The following is an 18,477-nucleotide window of genomic DNA, read 5'->3' as shown; positions in this document are numbered from 1 at the left end:
ATCTAAATCTAAAAGACCCACAAGCACGTAAAAAAAAGAAGAGTAACAACATGAAATAGTCTAATAAAAACTCCACTCCTAAGTTCCAAAATGTAATCTGCTTGGAAGTGTCTCAAATAAGACTCTTTATGCACAACCTCACCATGTGCTGAACAAAATAAATCAACAGCTGAGCTTAAACCTCAGTGTCATCCAGTGTCCGGCTGGAATAAGCTTGTCTGCTGGACTTTGTATATGTAGTTGTAGCGTTAGATAAGTTGATTCTTCTCTATGAGTTCTGGTAAATGGCCTGTCCGTCCTGGGGGAGGATCCCTCCTTCATGTGGGCACCCCTGAGGTTTCTTTTTTTTTCCGGAATCCGTTTTTTTTTAGGAGTTTTTCCTTACCGCGAAGGGGGGTCTACTGTAAGGGCAGGGATGCCAGAATAGCTTAGTCAGTTTGTTAGTTCAATTTAGTATTTTCTTATTGAATTCTATGTTTTCATGATCCTTTTGAGTTCATGTTTCACTTTTTCAATTACCGATACGAAGCCCATCGAGACGACTGTTGTTGTGAATTTGGGCTATACAAATAAAATTGAATTGAATTGAAATAAAATATAAATATTGTTATTATTATTATTATTAATCCTTTTAACACCGAAGCTTTACCTCCAATGTTTTCATTCTTTCAACTATTGAAACTCTTCCACCATTTATGCAATTAACATAATTCTAGCACATTCTGTTGCAGAGAAAATTGGCTTTGCACCGTTGTGCAACACTTTGCATATAGATTCGGCACATAGCCGATATGAAAAGTTCCTTTTTTCCACGTTAATCACGTAAACGGTAGAAGAGTTACAAAAGATCAACAAGTGTGTGTTTGTGTGTAGTTTTGGCTGGCAACATCTCCAGATTAGCTATGGGTACATCGTGGCAGACAGATTATAGATTTGTATGCACTAATTTATTTCAGCTATTGGTCGCATTGTCTGCACAGACATGCATCCATTCCTGTTTTTGGTGACCCAAAGACACTGCACTCCTGTCCAAACCTTCCATCTAAACAGCAGATGCAGTATAATACTTGAGTCAACACTGACCATGTTTTAATGAAGAACTGCATAACATACAAATATGCATTCAACAAACCAGCGCAACATCGAACAAATACAGCCTTTTCCTGCACTACATGGTCCGCCTGAGGGGTTGCAGAGAGTTGTGCTGTATGAGAAAACTCTAAAGATCAACAGGAAATCAAACACGAAAGGCCCTTTATTCACTTATAATCAAAGTTACTTTTCTCTGTGAAAACAGTAACTAATGGAAAGCCCCCCAGGCCGTGTCCCACTTCAAATCTCATCAACATTTGATTCAAAACCATTTTTCTGACCGTGTCTGCAAAAACCAGTGGATTCTTGACATTAATTACTGTCTTTTCATTTGGACTGTCATCAAACTCAATCGAAACTGTTGACACGTTTCCGAAATGCTTCAAACAACTTTTAAACAGAACTACATTAAATGTTACATTGATAAACTGACATGGAACAACACCCCCAATCAAAAACTGAAAGTATTTTCTACTGACACAAAAATCACAGCAAGACTTGTCATATGAGGAGATCTCAGAGGAATCAGAACATAAGTTCAGAACATGCAATGGGAGTAATTGTAAAATAAAAACCCAAGACCGTCATCCAAGACTCTACAGCATGTTCAATGCTCAATGTAGCAAAAGTTAACAAAACTTATGGCTTGTTTTTGGAAGGTTTAACAATGTTAAGATGATTGTGACAGTTAAACTAAAGTGGAGACATTTGATCATAATTTCTCCAAAAATGTCTTCCCTATATCAACTGGCTATCATGGTGGAGGGAAGCTGGTGTTGCGGGCTACTTGGTTGGCATTGAAAGAAACATGGCCGCCGCTTTAGAGCAGAGTATTACAGCCAAATGTGAGTCAGTCTGTCAGACATTTCAGATATTATAATCAAATGCTTTTATTTGTTTCCTAATATTAGAGCATGTAACTAAATAGGCGATGCAACTCTGTCTCATAAATGTGACACGCCCACAATCAAGTTTGTCCTGATTGGTTAATCCCACGTACACGAGCGATCTGAGTGAGAATTCAGGAGACGTCAAATAAGTGACACGGCCAATCAAGAGTTTTACATTTCACACAAATGTGCTTGTGTTGTTAGTCTGACCCTGCTGACTTTTATGTTTGTGTGTGTGCGTTTTTGTGTGCTCGCTCTACAGCAGGTGAAAGTCTTCATGGCTATCAGCAAAGAATTCCCAAAGCTCATCATCGCCTGATTATCTGCCTTCTCAAGGTTAGCAAGAGTACACACCTCTGTGGTGCAATCAAACCTGATTAGATGATTAGCATACTACTTGCATAATGCCGCCACTATTCATTACCCATTGAGTGAGTTCATCGCTGCTCCCCAAGAAACTGATCGCTTTGCTTTACACTCCTACACGCTCGCTGAGCACACATAAAGACAACACAGCCATACAAAAAAGAAACAAACAACAAACTGTGCAAAAAGTTCAGTTCAAGGAAGGTTGGTTTTTATCATGAACATCCACTCAAAGTCAGATTGAGATTTTCTTTCAAGCCTTTGTCTCAAAAACCACCATCCATTGAATTATTTTTTCTTTTATCCAATGTTTCATGGATCTCTGCGATGGCCAATTTCTACAACTCATCCACGGATGCAGAGCTGCTGCCATAAAGGCCGTGTTAAGAAGCCACGACTTGCGCATTTCTACATATACATTTTTGGTCTTTCATGATACATGCGTGATATACACAATTCCTCAGTGTTTCTTGCGTTTGTCAGTCGTCGATGTGCGCAGATGTCCTCATAGAGTTTCAACAGACGGGTCTTTACGTGAATTCCGTTTTGAGCTGTTCAAAACGTTTGGTCGGTTGAGAAATACACAGTTTATCTGTATTTTACGTAGTTTATACGCAATTATTACTTAAATCTTGCGCAATTGTGCATCATTTTTGGACATACATTCGTAAATTTGTGAGTTTCCACAACCGTTCCATGGATGTCTAACAGATTTTTCACTAATCCCCAATGAATTGCATATAAACAGCGCAATAATCACGCATGGTTTATGCACGATGCTGGTATTGTGTGGCTTTTACGTTGATTTATGTGTTCTTTATGTTTATTCCTACTTCTTCCGTGGTTTTAACGTGGTACATTTGTAATATAGCTGTGACTATCCAATTAGGTGGTCTCCCATCTAACGTTGACTCAGATCAATCATTGCTTACTGTATTGCAAAAAGAGGGTCCACTAATTTAACTCTGTTTTGTTGGACTAAGTCATTTTCTATGGATGATGTCACATTCACGCGGTCCAGTTCTCACCCAATGGTTGAAACCGAACGCCATTCATTTGTCCATTTCACGTTGCCTCTTTCGATGCAATTTAAATCCACTGCTCGACGTTTTTCCAAGAAGGTGTGCATAAACTTGACGCATTGAAGCATTGACTAAATATCTCATTTACAATTCATGGAAGACACGGGTCATGTTGAGAGATAAGTTTTTTTTCTTTTTCTTTTTTGAAGAGCTTTATAAAAAGCATCGACAATCACGTTGCCATGTCTGAATCCATGAGATCATTCAGAGTCTCTCCAAGTATGTTAAAAAATAAAAAATAGGAATAAACTCAGAGGACCTTTTTAGCAAGTCTCTATAAAAAATCATATCATAAAGTTCAACAGAAGAACAATCAGTTTTGGACTCCATCCACTGATCATCATCAACACTTCACAAGCCAAACCCGAGTTCTTGATTTGTTGAAGCGACGCAAATTCATTGATAAAATTAAGACATTTGAACTGTGGAATCACACTCAAATTTTTGCTTGAAACATGCTGCCATTAATTAGACCGTCACGCCTGACGGTCAAAATGCACCACAAGACTTCTGATTGCATCTGTACATTGACTTAACACTGAAACTGGACACCCCTGATGTGTGAATCGCATTTGATGTGAAGACAGCTTTAGAGGTATAATGTCAACTAGGAATTCTGGGTTTCTCCCTTGTGAACTAGGAATGAGCACATCCACAAGTGGAATGAAAAGTAACATATGATTGCAAACATGTGTAAATGTAAGACTTTAGAAAGATCCCTGCTCATGCTTCAGCTTTCTGTATGTTTTTGTTTTGTCCAAAAATATTTTGGAGACATTTGGATGCACCATATGCCAGGTCAGCATAAAGCTCCACTATTTTTCCCAAAACACTTAATGAAAACAAGTGATGATCATTTAAAATTGCTTATAATGATAAGGTTGGCAGTTACGTTATGAAAACTAAGATGCAGAGAAGAGAAAAAAAAGGTGGATAGATAGTCGCTAAGAGAAACGCCTATTATTTATTTATTTATTTATTTTCACCAACAGGTCAAAGTCCATTAATAGTCAAATTCACACACCACAAACAAAGAAAATCATAAGATTTTCATATAAATACACCAAATAAATAAAATAAAACTGTAAATATAATACAATGACACAATAGTAGGGTCGTGTTCTGTTTTGTCTGGGTCTAGATTTTTCTTTTTTTCCACTGCTGTCGATTGGCAGACAAAATTGCCAGCAGGGCAGAACTCAGCGTGGTGCTGAGGAGGAGCTCGCCAAGTGTTGCTCCAGACTGAATCACATGGACATCGATGCCATTTCCCTGCTTTCTTCTTCCTGTCATTTTCATTATGTTGATCAGTATTAGGAACTGTGAAATAAAGGATTACTTTAGACCTTTTTAGGGACGTTCTAAATTATTTCTTACAAATAAATACACTCTGAAATCTGGTTGACCCTAAAGGGGAATTCCCATAGTGCAGCCCTTGTACTTAACCCACACGAGCTACAAAGTTTTAAAATCAGAAGGTCAGCCACCACACGGATTCATTTATATCTTATTTGGACCCCACATAAAACTGATTGCCTTTGGTGCATCGCCACATCATGTGATTCTCAACTGCAGGTGACCTACCGGTAAAAGTATTGAATGATAAAGCCGACAAGCAGAAAATACAGAAGTATAGCTTTTTGCCTTTTTTAGAAAATAAATAAGGACGTTTTATCCAAAATGTGTTCTTATAATCAGTTTATCCCCCAGTTGTTTTGGATGTTAAAAAAAAAACATTGATTAGATCTTTGATTCTGGACTGTGGTCTCTGTAAATCAGCATAAAAAAACACTGTTTCATTGTCCGTCTGCAAATGAGTTTTTCAGGTTTTCCTGCATCTTGACTTACAGCACACTTTAAATCCTGGAGCCATGATGCATCATTTTCACAACAATAAATCTAAAATGAGACAAAGATGGGTGGCCCCTGCAGCTCCAGCAGAGTGCTTTGCTTTCAACTGGATGAGCAGAAATTCAATTCTCCACCGAGTTTCAAAGCATCCGTGGCCAAGACACTGAACAGTACTGCTGATGCACAGCTAGATATGCGACGGCAGAGGCAAAGTGCTGCTGATGGAACAGCTATCTGAAGGGTAATTGAATTTGCTTAAAACATTTCTGGTACTCAGTTGCCAGCCTCAAAGTATCTACACAAAAACCTACCTTTAAAGTGATGGACAATTTGCAGGGAAAAAACATTAAATGAACTTAAAAGGGGTCAAGGTAAAATTGGGTTTATTATTGTTTACTACACAATAAATCACAATTGATGACTCAGAAAGATCAGGTTGAAGATTCTCAGAGGAACTGTTGATGGGCCACCAAGAGCGTCATTCTGAACCTCATCAACTGTTTGATGTCTGAGTCACACAGCCCCAACGTACATTTTGCGCAATGTCCACTTATGAAATTTCGGTCTTCCTTGATACATGCGTGTTATACGTCAAGGGTTTTGGCTGACGGGTCTTTACGAATTCGATTTTGAGCTGTTCAAAACCTTTGGTTGGTTGAGAATTACGCAGTTTATGTGTATTTTATGTAGTTTATAGGCAGTTATTACGTACATCTTGCACAATTGTGCATGATCAATCCAAAATGCATACACAAATTTATGGTTTTTCACGACATGGAATGGACTTTTCACACATGTACCACCGATGTATAACTTTTATATTGCATATATGGCACACATATCCCATCACAATTATGTAACTGATGCATACATTTGGTTTTTACATAGATTTCGTGTTATTTGTGTGGTTTATTTGTACTTCTGTGGTTTTAACATGGTTCATTCTTGATACATCTGTGAAAAATTCACTTAAAGACCAGGACCTTTCTTAATTTTTCCACAAATATTCACGTACGACCACTTGTCCTCTGTGTAATTTGCACAAAATGTACATAATGGCTTTGGGACTTTGGGGTGAGGTAGACCCAGCCATCCTACAAACTGGTTCAGTCAAAGTGCAGATTGGCCAAAGCAACCCCTCTGACCCCCTACCCAGCAGTCCTCAGTCTGCCTTAGTTGTCAAGAGTCAGTCAAGCGCAAAGAGCCCAACTGTCTGAACATCCCCCACCAGACCACTGCTCATTGTCAGGTCACAAATGTCTTCCTTTCTTCAACAAGAACAACTAGTTCTGATGCACTTTTCAACAAAACCAAGTCCAGCAACATACGCGTTTTTCAAATGTAAAGTTTTTGTTTGGTTTCTGGAGTGAAGTGGCAGATCAGAAAACCCTAAAGAAGATCTAGGCAATTGTGACTCCTGCTCCATCAGTCTCTTTATAGCAAAAGGAGGCTGAGGTCTATCAAAACAGAGAGCCAAGGATGAAGCTAATCAAAAGTGACACAGTTAGGAGCTGGCAGTGGTTCCAGAAAGACCTGCCGGAGGACACGGAAACACAAGAAAAGGACTGACTAATTAGTGAGTGAATGAAAATGAAAACGGCCGACAGCAGGTGAGAGGAGGCGCTGGCAGATAAGGACAGAAGAACGGGAGGACATTAAAAGCAGGATGAGACAAAAGACGCCATGGAAGCATTTAGTTTTAGTCTGAGACAGTAAAATGTGACTGCAGGAGTGAAGCAAGGCTTTTTTTATTGCCCCCCACGCACACCTGACATGCAAATAGAGACAGACAGGAGGCCCTCGACTGTCTAACAGGAGGCAGCAGGGAGCTTGTGTGCATGTGAGATGCCTAATAATGTCGACCATCTCGCTGAGGGATTAGACTCACCGACAAGGAAAAAGACAGGTGGTGAGGGAGGGGGGACCTCCAGGAGTCTGCTCAGTGAATTAGGGAAGCCATTACAGGTGGATATGGTGCAGTGAAAAGGACAGAACTGTGAAAACGGGCAGTCGGAGCTGAAAAAATCGGAAGCCTCTACTGAGGATAAAATGACCGGGAATTCAGATCAGAAGATGAATCCACTTTTTATTTTGGGGGTGACATGTGAACCCATAACATTGGTTCCCCCATCATAGCATTAGCATTTCCAGAACTTTACTAAAGCTTAGTCACAACTCGATTCAATTCAGTTTTAGTTGTATGGCCCAAATTCACAACAACAGTCGTCGCGATGGGCTTCGTATCGGTAATTGAAAAAGTTAAACATAAAATCAAAAGGATCATGATTACATAGAATTCAATAGGAAAATACTAAATAGAACTAACAAACTGACTAAGCTATACTGGCATCCCAGCCGTTAGACCCTCCTTCTCTGTAAGGAAAAACTCCTAAAAAAACGGATTCCGGAAAAAACGAAGAAACCTCAGTGGTGCCCACATGAAGGAGGGATCCTCCCCCAGGACGGACAGGCGATTTACCAGAACTCATAGAGAAGAATTAGCTTATCTAACGCTACAACTACATATTTAAAGTCCAGCAGACGAGCTTCCCGGCCGGGGAAGTGAGTCGAGCCGGAGACAGGATCCACAGAACTGAATCCACAGAATCCACACAACTGCCCCTACAGGTGGATACGGGCTGTCTGGGCTCCAAAAATGGGCAAACCTATACCAGTGGCCCGCAACAAAATAATATTAATAATACATTTTATTTAAAAGGTTCATTTCAGGACTCTCAAAACCACTGTACAAATAAAAACAGGTAAAGCCTGATAGTGGACATAAAACAGGATATTGATGGATATGTATAGGATTTCCTGAAAAGATAGATGCGTTTTGAGTTTGGATTTGAAGAGGGATAGGGAGTCAGAGTTTCTTAAATCTGGTTGAAGAGTGATGCAGAATTTATATCAATTGTAGACCGCTCAGTAAACCCATAGAGCAAACTACAAATCTTACTTGGAAAGTAACCCAGTTATTTTATATTTACAGTGTTCTTTAGACACTGTAAATATTGTATACATGACCCTGGTATACATTTCATAATGTTTGACTAATACATCTTAATAGGCTAAGAAATGAAGAACCAAAACTAGCTGTTAAAGATGGCATGTTATGTTAGCTCCTGCTACAGTTAAAAACACCACCATCAGTCGTCTGACAGAAATACACAAGATAGCCTTTAAAAACTTGGTTATAGCAAGTAGTAAGAACATCATACATTCAGTGAAATTAGGCCTTAGTCCCACTATGTGCCCTTATAGGTGGATACGGCTGTTTGGGGGTGAATAATGGACAAACCCGTACGGCGAATGCAGGTTGACTGCAAGAAATTTCGAGGTTGTAGACTGCTCAGTATTTTTCTTTACGTGCATGCTCCAGGTGACGGACGGGTTGGTGGGAACACTTACACATTACGTAAGGATGACGGCCGTGTCACAGTGAGGCAAACAAGTATCTAGTCAGCCACCAATTGTGCAAATTCTCCCACTTGAGAAGACTCCCACTGCTTGCTAGTGTGAACTTCCTACAGGCCTCCTACGGGCACCTTGAGAGCGACTAGTGTGGCGCAAGGCCATCGTACGACAGCATCACTTGTACGTCACAAGTGTGAGTCACTTATGTTATCCTTACAAATACTTCACGATACACTCACCACACACAACAGTGGTATGTTCTGCTTTCATGACGTCCCTTCAGGTGGCCGTACCCGCCTAAAGGCACTCCTGTGCTCCTTTTAAGATGCAGCCACTCCTCTCTATGACTCTCCATGGTCTTTGACAACCCAAAAACCCACAGCACCCTTACGAGTCTAAGGCTTCTATCAGCAGAAGTACACAGCAGATCATCGGCGTCGTCACAATGATGGAGTTAACATGAGCTCGAGATCACCAAACAAAACAACTGATTTGATATCCAGAAGTTATGAGGAAAGTTCTCAAATCTGTTGAGCAAACTGTACTAATTCCTGAGTAAATATCACTTTGTAAATACAGAACCTTCATGCCCATCAAACAAAGTTAGATACTTCAAAATATCTGCTATTATGTCACTGTTTCCTACATTTGAAGTGTGAAAAACACAACCATTTTTCCACTATTCACTCAAGGCACCAGTCCAGAAGACAAGTCTGACCACACACAGGTCAAAAAGCGGATCGGCTTTCTGACACCTGATCCCACTAAACTCAAGTCTTAAACTTGAGAAGGACAAACAGAATAAACAAACTACTCTAAGGTCTCGGCTTTTCCAGTGAATCATCTCCTCACTGCTTCTACCAGCCACAGGAGCGATGGAGAAACCCTGAGAGGAAAGGCTGAAGATGTTAGTCCTGAAAACAGATCTAGTGATGGTTTCTTTTGTATCTTGAAGCGGTTCAGCTCTCACAAAACACGCTTTAAGAAACCGGCATTTCCTTTGTTGTTTTTTTGTATTCTTTTCGCCTTAATTACTCGCTCAACAGCTTCGCCGAGGAACATTTGCAGACAGATCAGCAAACACACAGAAACATCAAAATCAAGACACTGCCTGGCTGCAGACACTCACAGAGCAAGCGTCGCCTTTCATAGAGGTAGAAAATAAAAGAGTTGGAGAAAGCTGTACCTTTGTCTTTAGCTAGAAGAGCAGGAGGAGGCGGCACACAATCCACAGTCGAGAGACCAGACAGGAAGGAAGAAGAAGAGGAAGAGTGAGTCTTAGATTCCCACTGGCACCCAACATAATGTTATGAAAGTTTCTCAGTGAGCAGGACAGCCATGGGGCATGCAGAAACATCAGGCAGGCAGTGACTGCAGAGCTGACAGAGCAGCGTTTAACGCTGGATGTGAATCCTCCGCAAAACATCTGAACGAGGCTTAGTGGAATCTAAAAAGCCTCTTTTGCACGTACTAAAATCCATCCTGCTCTGCAATTACCGCTAATTTGCATGTTACGGCACGTGACATGCGTTTTTGATTACCGGTACATATCTTCAAGTATTTTGTGTCACCTCAACCAAATGTCTGTTTCAGACTGTTACTGTGGAGCCAATTTAAAGCTTTTCTACCTTTATTTTTCTTGTTGAACAGTGGTTCCCAACCTTTATAAGCCCACAGACCAGTGAGTTTTAAAAGTGGGCGCCCGATTTCTCAGTTGTTTTTTTTCAGCTTAGTTTCCCTTCCCTTTTGAGGGTAAAGTTTATCTTGATCCTCTGTAAAATATCTGCTGCTGCTTTAAACTCTATTTGTTCACTAGATTTCACGAAGAAAATGAACAAATTTGAAATAGATTCTTTTCCTTAACCCATAACTGTCAAAGTGGACACCAGCTTTAGCCTCGTCCAACTTTGTAGGTGCCATGGAGAAATACAAAAAAATAGATATATATAGATCATTAAAACTGGTATTTTCAAAATATAATAATAAATGGGAATCCACCATTCATTATCAGCATCCTTGTAACATTAAACAGCTGGTTGCTGAATAGGATGCATTATTATTATAGTCCGTGGGAACAACTATCAAAATAAATCCCTATTTGGAGTAAAGACTCCTGGGTTTTGTCGGTTAAATGCAGATTTCTTTTATTTTGAAATCAAAGGGTCTTCTTCTGTTTCCTCTGTGTCTCTTTTCTGCCAAAATAAACTTTCCAAAGATTTCTGTTTTTTGTTAATTTGGGAGTTTCAATTCAGAGGCGGAGTAGATGGCACGTGAACGAGCAAGTTGACATGTGTCAAGAGTGAGTTGGATTTGGTGGAGAGAATCCAGTAGTTTTTAACAATAAAACTTCCTTTAGAATCCGATTATAATTAAAATGGAAAAAATGCTGATCGTGTTTTTTTTTTTTCTCTATGGCCAGCTCAGGTGGGGAACCACTGCTGTCGCTTAAACACACATTTACAGATGCTAAACGAGAAGCAGCAAACTTTATGCAACTTTTTTTAGCAGGAAAACTGTTGATCGATTCTGTAGCATAATTAAAAATAAAAGTCAATACCAGAAATGCTTTTTCATTTTCAAAATGAAGCTGCATTTTTGGACTCAGAATTAAAATGAAAAAGAAATCCTTCTAAATGCTTTTTCATTTTCTTCTTCTGCTTATTCTGTCATTTAATTAAAATGATAATGAAAATGGTATTTGACATTTCATTTTTAAAAGGTTCTCTGGTAAAGGTGTAGCAAAATTCATTTAGAAATGTTTAATTTCTAATTATTGTGTCCAGAACAAAATAAAGGATGATGTAATTCCCACATATTTACATCCAAGATGCTCTATAGATGCTCAAATCTGCTGTTGATGTGCCTCCAGCTGTCATCGAACAGCAAAATCAGCCCGAAGCTGCAGGAGACTATCTTCTAAATGTGCTTTATTGCTCTTATGATTATTATTAAGGACCTGGTCGCTCATATGTTTTTAAATCCGTGCGGTCAGAGCTTTTTTCTTCGCTGCAAGGACCCAAAAGACGGGTTAGCATTAGGCTAATATATGCTAAAAACATTGGCTGTGGAGGTACTTAAAACTCCGTGCGGGCAATGAGCATCTTGGATGTTAATGTGTGGGAATAACATCAGCCTTTATTTTGTTCTGGAAACCACTGGAAACAAAAAATTCATAAGATGATTTAGAGTTTCTCAGATCTGCGTAGCAGCACTTCCGCCTTTGGCGATCTGTAGCTTTGGATCGCGGTGCTTTGCGCTCCGCTATGCGAAGGCGGCTGCTGGTCCGCAGACAAAGCTAATCCCGGGGAAAGTTTCGACGTTGCGTCCGAAGGTGGAAATGCTGCTACGTAGTCCTGAGAAGCTATGTACAATCATCAGGAGTTCACAACCGTCACAAAGCCCTCTTCTCTGCCGCTAACACAAAGCTACAAGCCTGGCTGCACTGCTCCTAGCATGTCTTTGTTTCTTAGCAGCCGGACACTCGGAGATAGCACTGACGTCATCGCCCCGCCTCCCCTCTGGAAATGCTAATTCAAATTAAATTATGTAACATTATTCGCATGGTGGATGTGAAAATGAAAATGCAATCCCCTCTTTGCATTTTCATTTTAATTATGACACAGAATAAGCGATTTTTAAGTAGAAAATGAAAAAGCATTTTGAAGTTTTGATTTTTCATTTTAATTTTGAGTCATTTGATGCAGTTACATTTTGAAAATTAATAAGCATTTCTTGCTGCACGGTGGCGCAGTGGTTAGCACTCTTGCCTCACAGCAAGAAGGCCCCTGGTTCACGTCTCGGATGGGGGACCTAAACAGAACATCATTGGGGGACCTTTCTTTGTGGAGTTCGCATGTTCTCCCCGTGCGTGCATGCGTGGGTTTTCTCTGGGATCTCCGGCTTCCTCCCACTGTCCAAAAAAATGCTTCATAGGTTAATTGGCAACTCTAAATTGTCCATAGGTGTGAGTGTGAGAGTGAATGGGTGTGTGATTGTGGACATTCCACCCTGTGTCAGACTGGCGACCTGCCCAGGGTGTCCCCCTGCCTTTGCCCATAAGTGGCCGGGATAGGCTCCGGCAGCCCCGTGACCCCGAAAGGGAAAAAACGGAATAGAAAATGAATGGAAAAAAAAAACATCTTTGTTAATCCATTTTAATTGTCAAATTAGACATTTGTAAATGAATTTTGCTACACATTTACCAGAGAACCTTTTGAAAATGAAATGTCAAATACCATTATCATTTTAATTAAGTGACAGAATAAGCAGTGTTGAAGAAGAAAATGAAAAAGCATTTTGAAGGATTTCTTTTTAATTTTAATTCTGAGTCCAAAAAATGCAGCTTCATTTTGAAAATGAAAAAGCATTTCTGGTTTTGACTTTTATTTTAACTATGCTACAGAATCGCTTCCATAGATAACTTCCTTCTTACAAGAGTCATCCTGAAAAATTAGCTTGACCAAATTCATGAACCTAAAATTCGGGATAATTGTTGTCGCATAGAACCAGCCTATGTCCAAAAAAGAAATATCTTACAGGATTGAAGATTTATAAATAAAGCAAAAAATAAATAAAAAAGAAGTGGTTGAGCTGACATGAAAACACACAGGTAACATTTTAATCATCGTCAGTGTGTAATGGAGCATGCACTTCCATACACAGCACACACATCAAGAACAGGCTGTGCACGAATCCCAAACAGAGGTGAGGAAAAGTAGAGGTAAAGCGGGGCGTACCTGGTTCTGCCATCAGATGTGCAAGGCCTTGAGAAGGGAAGAGGCGGGAAAGGAGGAGAGAGAACACTTAGTGTCAATACGCTGAGGTATTGTGATGAAACATGCTTCTGCCAGACAGGAAGCATGGCATCCAAACACACACAAACACACACATCATAAAGCTTCCTGCGTGTGAGCAGGAAGGCTTCTTCCTAACCAGGAGGTTCCACACACGTCACATGACCTGGCTGTAAGGTCCCCTGACCTCTACTGTGAGGTCACAGAGCTTGCGCTGACCTGACGCTTATCTGTGGAAACGGCAGTGTTTTCTTTGGAAGTAAACACAAGTTGTGAACACAGTCATCAATGTTAAAACACTTTTGAAAAGTTTTACATGTACAGCTTTGCTCCTCTGCCTTCACTGTGTCTGTTTTACCAGATCGTGTATCTGCTGTTTGACAACTCTGACTCATTTATTTATTGAGGGTCACTCGAGGGCTTCTTTTAGATTCAAAACTATTGTTTTCTACTGATTTATGAAGCATTTTGAGCCAATCACTGAGTGGACTCACATGTCATTGGTTCCTTCCGTTAGAACCTTTTCTGGGGTATTTATGATTATTAATGACAATTGAAACACAAAAACTATTCCTGGGAATCCATATTTTGATTTTTGTTGAATAAGAATTAAGACGTGAGGGTTGTTGGTTTAAAGTTTGGACTTAATATTTAACATAACTTAGAGGTTTCTAACACTAGAAGCAGAGTTAAAGCCATCCATCCATTTTGACTTCGTCTATCAGGTTGGATGCTACAGTACATCTCTTTAAATCTTATATGCTTTTCAAAGAGGACATAAAATTTGACTTCAATTTGCTTCTTGGTTGTGGATTGGCTCTTTACGAAAAAGCTGAACAACATTGACTTTAAAGGTTGTGGATCCATGTTTCACACCACAGAACTGCATCTACATCTACAGAAGGAGTGAGAACAGCTCTTTGGTATTTCACAGGTTTTAAGCTCATTTTGAATTGTGCGATGGCAGAATGCTCCAGAAAGCGTTGAAAAATGTGCAAAAAAAAGAAACAGTTGGAGAACATCTGGTTAATAACCAAAACTATAAACACAATCATGTCCCTGAAAAGTCCATTTTCATCAGTTGTTTACATAAAGATCTCCATGTGGTCATGTCTCACAGCCACGACAGTTGTGCATTTCCATAAATGAAATTTCAGATTTTTGTGATTTATGTAATTTCCTAGCTGCTTCTTGCGTTTGTCATTCGTTGATGTGCACAAATGTCGGTTGAGGGTTTCAGCCGACGTGAATTCGTTTTTGAGCTGTTCAACAATTTTGGTCATTTGCGAATTACGCAGTTTACGCCTATTTTATAGTTCATACGGAATTATTACGTAAATCTTACACAGGGGTTTTTGCAAGATGTGTACGCAAATATTTTAGCTTTCCACAACCGCTCTAAATATGTCTGACGAACTTTTCACGCATTTACCACCGATGTATAACTTTCAGACATAACCGATGCACGAATCAGTAATGAATTGCAGATAAACACCATAAGAAGACATGTTCTACTCTGATGTTCATGTCCTGCAGGTGGTTACATTGGTACTTCTTCCATGGTTTTTAACATGGTTCATTTGTGATACGTCTGAAAATTTTGCAGTTATGACTAATTTTTCTCTATGAAATATACGCAAAATACACAGTGGCTGTGTGACACGGCCTTCAGTCTTTACCAATCTTTAAACAAGGATTTTGAGTAAAGATGAATCCATATCACATTAATTCCTTTAAAGTTATTTAAAGTTCCAAAGATTCAAATGAACAGAAAAGGCAAAAAGACAAATTAGTTCTTCATTTCATTATGAATTTAGTAAAGATTTCCTTTTAAACTACTATGACTACTTTTTACCATTATTTCTAGAGGCATTTATAGAAGTCTTTAAAATTTGCAAACACTTCGACAACAATCAATCATTTCATCTCAATTATTTGTGTTAATATTTAATTAGGCATCAGCGAAACAGTTATGAAATCGGCGACAATGTCCGAATCTCCAAATATTTTCAAGTTCAACAATCGAAGAATCTTTCTGTGTGTAGGGCCTACTTGTTATATTGACAAGTCTTAATGAAACTTAGACATGTGACACACAACATTCATTAGCCCTATGTGCTAACGCTATACATCACGAGGGCGAACACGCCCCAAACATCACACTACTGATGCTGAACTTCAGTGGTAATACCGTGATCAGGTTTTGGAGCAACTGTTGCCTCCATTCTGACTATGAGGTTTTAATATGTGCAACAAAACCACAAAACAAACGTCAGAACGACTAACCAGCTCTTTCTGGAGCATTCTTATCTCAATAGTTCTGAAAAAGCAGCTTGAGCTCTAAATCAAACATGGACTGTTGTTAGGTCAGAACTTTATCGCACTGCTGTCATCAGATTCAAAATATTATCTCCCAACAGCTAATAGTCTTTCCTAATGAAATAATCTGGGTTTTTTTATCCTTAACATTCATTTTGTCAGAATACTCCAGTTTAGCTTTTCTGAACTGGATTTATGACATAATCCATAACGTTTTTTGTGTGTTTTTGCAAAAGGTGAAAAAAGATGCAGCGGTATTTTTCACACTCACCTGGCATATTGTTGCTGACCTCTGGAAGAAAAAAAGAACACAAGCAGAGAAAGGGGGCATTAGAACCACACTAAACACTTGCATGTTGACTGGCATGCAATTAAGCAAACACTTCATGCAAATGTCCGGCTGCATGCGCAGTCATTTGCATGTAGTTCACAACACAGATTTGAGCCAAAGGAGCAGCTTTGGCTTTGGAGCCAAAGAGAAATATTTAGCTTTAAATTCCATTTTAATGTTTTCTTCTGAGTGGAAATGCTGGTAAATCATGAAATAACCAGAAAAGACAACTCTATGGATCATTGAAACTTATGAAGAACGACAGGGTGTTCCTGTGTAGAGCATGGATTTGTGCTCTTTGGACCAAACGGATGGTTTTAGATGTTGACCTGAAGGAGGCACATGATGAAACCATCTGCTTCAGAAGCACATATTAACTGTCAAACTAAAGGAGTTTTTAGCCCTTTTTTTAGACATTTTGCCAACCACGTCTAAATATATTTAGTTGTCGGAAGTTGTACTCCACTCTTAAAACACTTGGGTTTTTCATCTTGGGGAACATTTCTTTGTTACTTTTTGGAGCAATACTATTTTGGGGGTTATACTGGTTTCATTTTAACCCAATTTCTTTATTTATTTTCCTGTGTGTCTCTTTTTTCTGTGTTAAGATAACCCGGAAAAATGCTAGTCCCTTTTTAAACATTTAAGTTGAGTTAAAAATCAACCCAAATTGGGGGGTTTTACCTGTGGACTGACACCACTGAACTTTTGGACTCATGTTTGTTGGAATGGCCCCAGTCTGGCCATTGCTTAGATGAATTTTCGTTTATTTTCTGATATTTTTTTTATTTTCACAGTATATTTTCTATAATCTTTGCGCTTGTGTCATAAACTGCTCAGAGATCCAAAACTGAAAAAAATACAAAATAAAGAAAACCTCTGAGAACCAACCACCATGGCAAAGCCATTGAATGGATGAATGAATGCTAACAGAACGTGGAGAGTTTAAAAACTCATGGGAAAATCTGAAATGAGCAGGAGCTGTTAAATAATAACAGATTATTCTATGAGATGTCCTTTTTTTTTAAATAATGTATTTGCTTCCAAAACAGAACTCAAAAGAACTAAGGAAAAAGCAAGGCGGAGAAACATCACACTTTTCTGCCTTTTCTCAAACCTTTAATAGCAAAAACACGAAAACTTTAAGCTGTTTAGTACATTTTAACAAAGGGAATAAGTCTGTTATCTTTGTTATAAAATGGCTTTAATCGGCATTGTTTGTGCAGCATTTGATGAAATGGTAAAAAATTCCTGTGTTAAAGAGTCAAACGTTTTAAAGCTTTAAATGTTTATACCTTTTAAAGCTTTAAAGGCATTTTGGTGCACGTGGACCTTTTGAAATTCCTTGCATTCAACCCAGTTTACCTCATACATTTATGTCAGTTTTAATTACACCCAAATGCTCAATGTTTCTGTGTGAAATATTGCATTTTATTGCAATCAATGCAGTTGTAAAATTTCACTAACAGTTTTTTTCTGTCTTTCTCTAATTACAAAACACAGACTTCTGCAAACCAAACTGAAGTTTTGAGCACGTGTAGAAATCCTCTCCTGGATAAGCCCTAATGCTACCCACCGGGCATGTGATGCGTGTTCAGGAACATGTAAAATGCAGGTTCTAGAACGCACTTTTAGCTCACGGTGTGCACACTGGACGTCTCTACCTGATAACAGTGTGTATGTAGCCACGGTTGAGAGAATCTGGGTGTGAAATGTCAAAGCGGTACAAATCCGGTGAATCTTGCTCCAAGAGTCTTCTTTCACAGCTCCATTCCGATATACCAAAGACTTGTTGCATAATTCTGGTCGGGTACAAACCATAATTTTTTAATTTCTCTTCCATGATTAATTTTCAAACGTCTTGGCACTTCCGTGAATTAAAGAGGGTACTATTCATACGTCATTGCCAAATCCAAGTCCCTGATTGGTTATATATAGAGCCCGAAAACAGACTTAAAAACTTGCGACGTGTGAACATTTTGGACGCAGAAGCCCGAAACGCGCACAATTACACACAATTTTATTGACAGTGGTTGCTTACATACCCATTGCCAAGGTGATTGAACCACAATCTATAGAAGATTATGTTTTGCAAAATGTGTTGCCTTATGTGGGAAGCACAGCCAGACAGTTGTCAAGCTAAAGATTGTTGCTCCACGACACCAACGCCGTCCTTTGATTACTGAAGAGTGTGTCCTTGGTCAGGCTACTCAGACATGAAGTAACTGGAAAATGAAGTTAAAGGTAATTGACCTGAGATGCATTAAATGTTCTGAGCATGGACTAATCAGGCATGTTAGTGTTTTAATGTGAACAAGCAGATGGAGGGCAATCTG

At 39.2% G+C, this 18,477-nt stretch overlaps 1 protein-coding gene across 9 annotated transcripts in view; it reads right to left on the bottom strand.

Moving 5' to 3' along the window:
- The window catches only part of LOC101169749 (neurexin-3a), a 166,092-nt gene that overhangs the window by 124,545 nt on the left and 23,070 nt on the right, over positions 1-18,477 (bottom strand). For all 9 annotated transcript variants that reach the window (XR_002292949.2, XR_002292951.2, XR_002292950.2 and 6 more), the window contains exons 3-5: positions 16,082-16,102; positions 13,435-13,461; positions 9,885-9,896 (exon numbers count right to left, since the gene is read on the bottom strand). Coding sequence is in view for 5 of the 9 variants with exons in the window: in XM_020713761.2 (XP_020569420.1) it covers positions 9,885-9,896; positions 13,435-13,461; positions 16,082-16,102 (60 nt within the window). In the remaining 4 variants the exon portion in view is untranslated. The remainder of the gene's footprint in view (positions 1-9,884; positions 9,897-13,434; positions 13,462-16,081; positions 16,103-18,477) is intronic.

This window comes from Oryzias latipes, chromosome 22 (assembly GCF_002234675.1).
Source record: "Oryzias latipes chromosome 22, ASM223467v1".
Classification (NCBI taxonomy): domain Eukaryota; kingdom Metazoa; phylum Chordata; class Actinopteri; order Beloniformes; family Adrianichthyidae; genus Oryzias; species Oryzias latipes.
The sequence above is the reverse complement of the archived record's forward strand: the minus strand, read 5'-3'. Positions and strand labels throughout refer to the sequence as shown.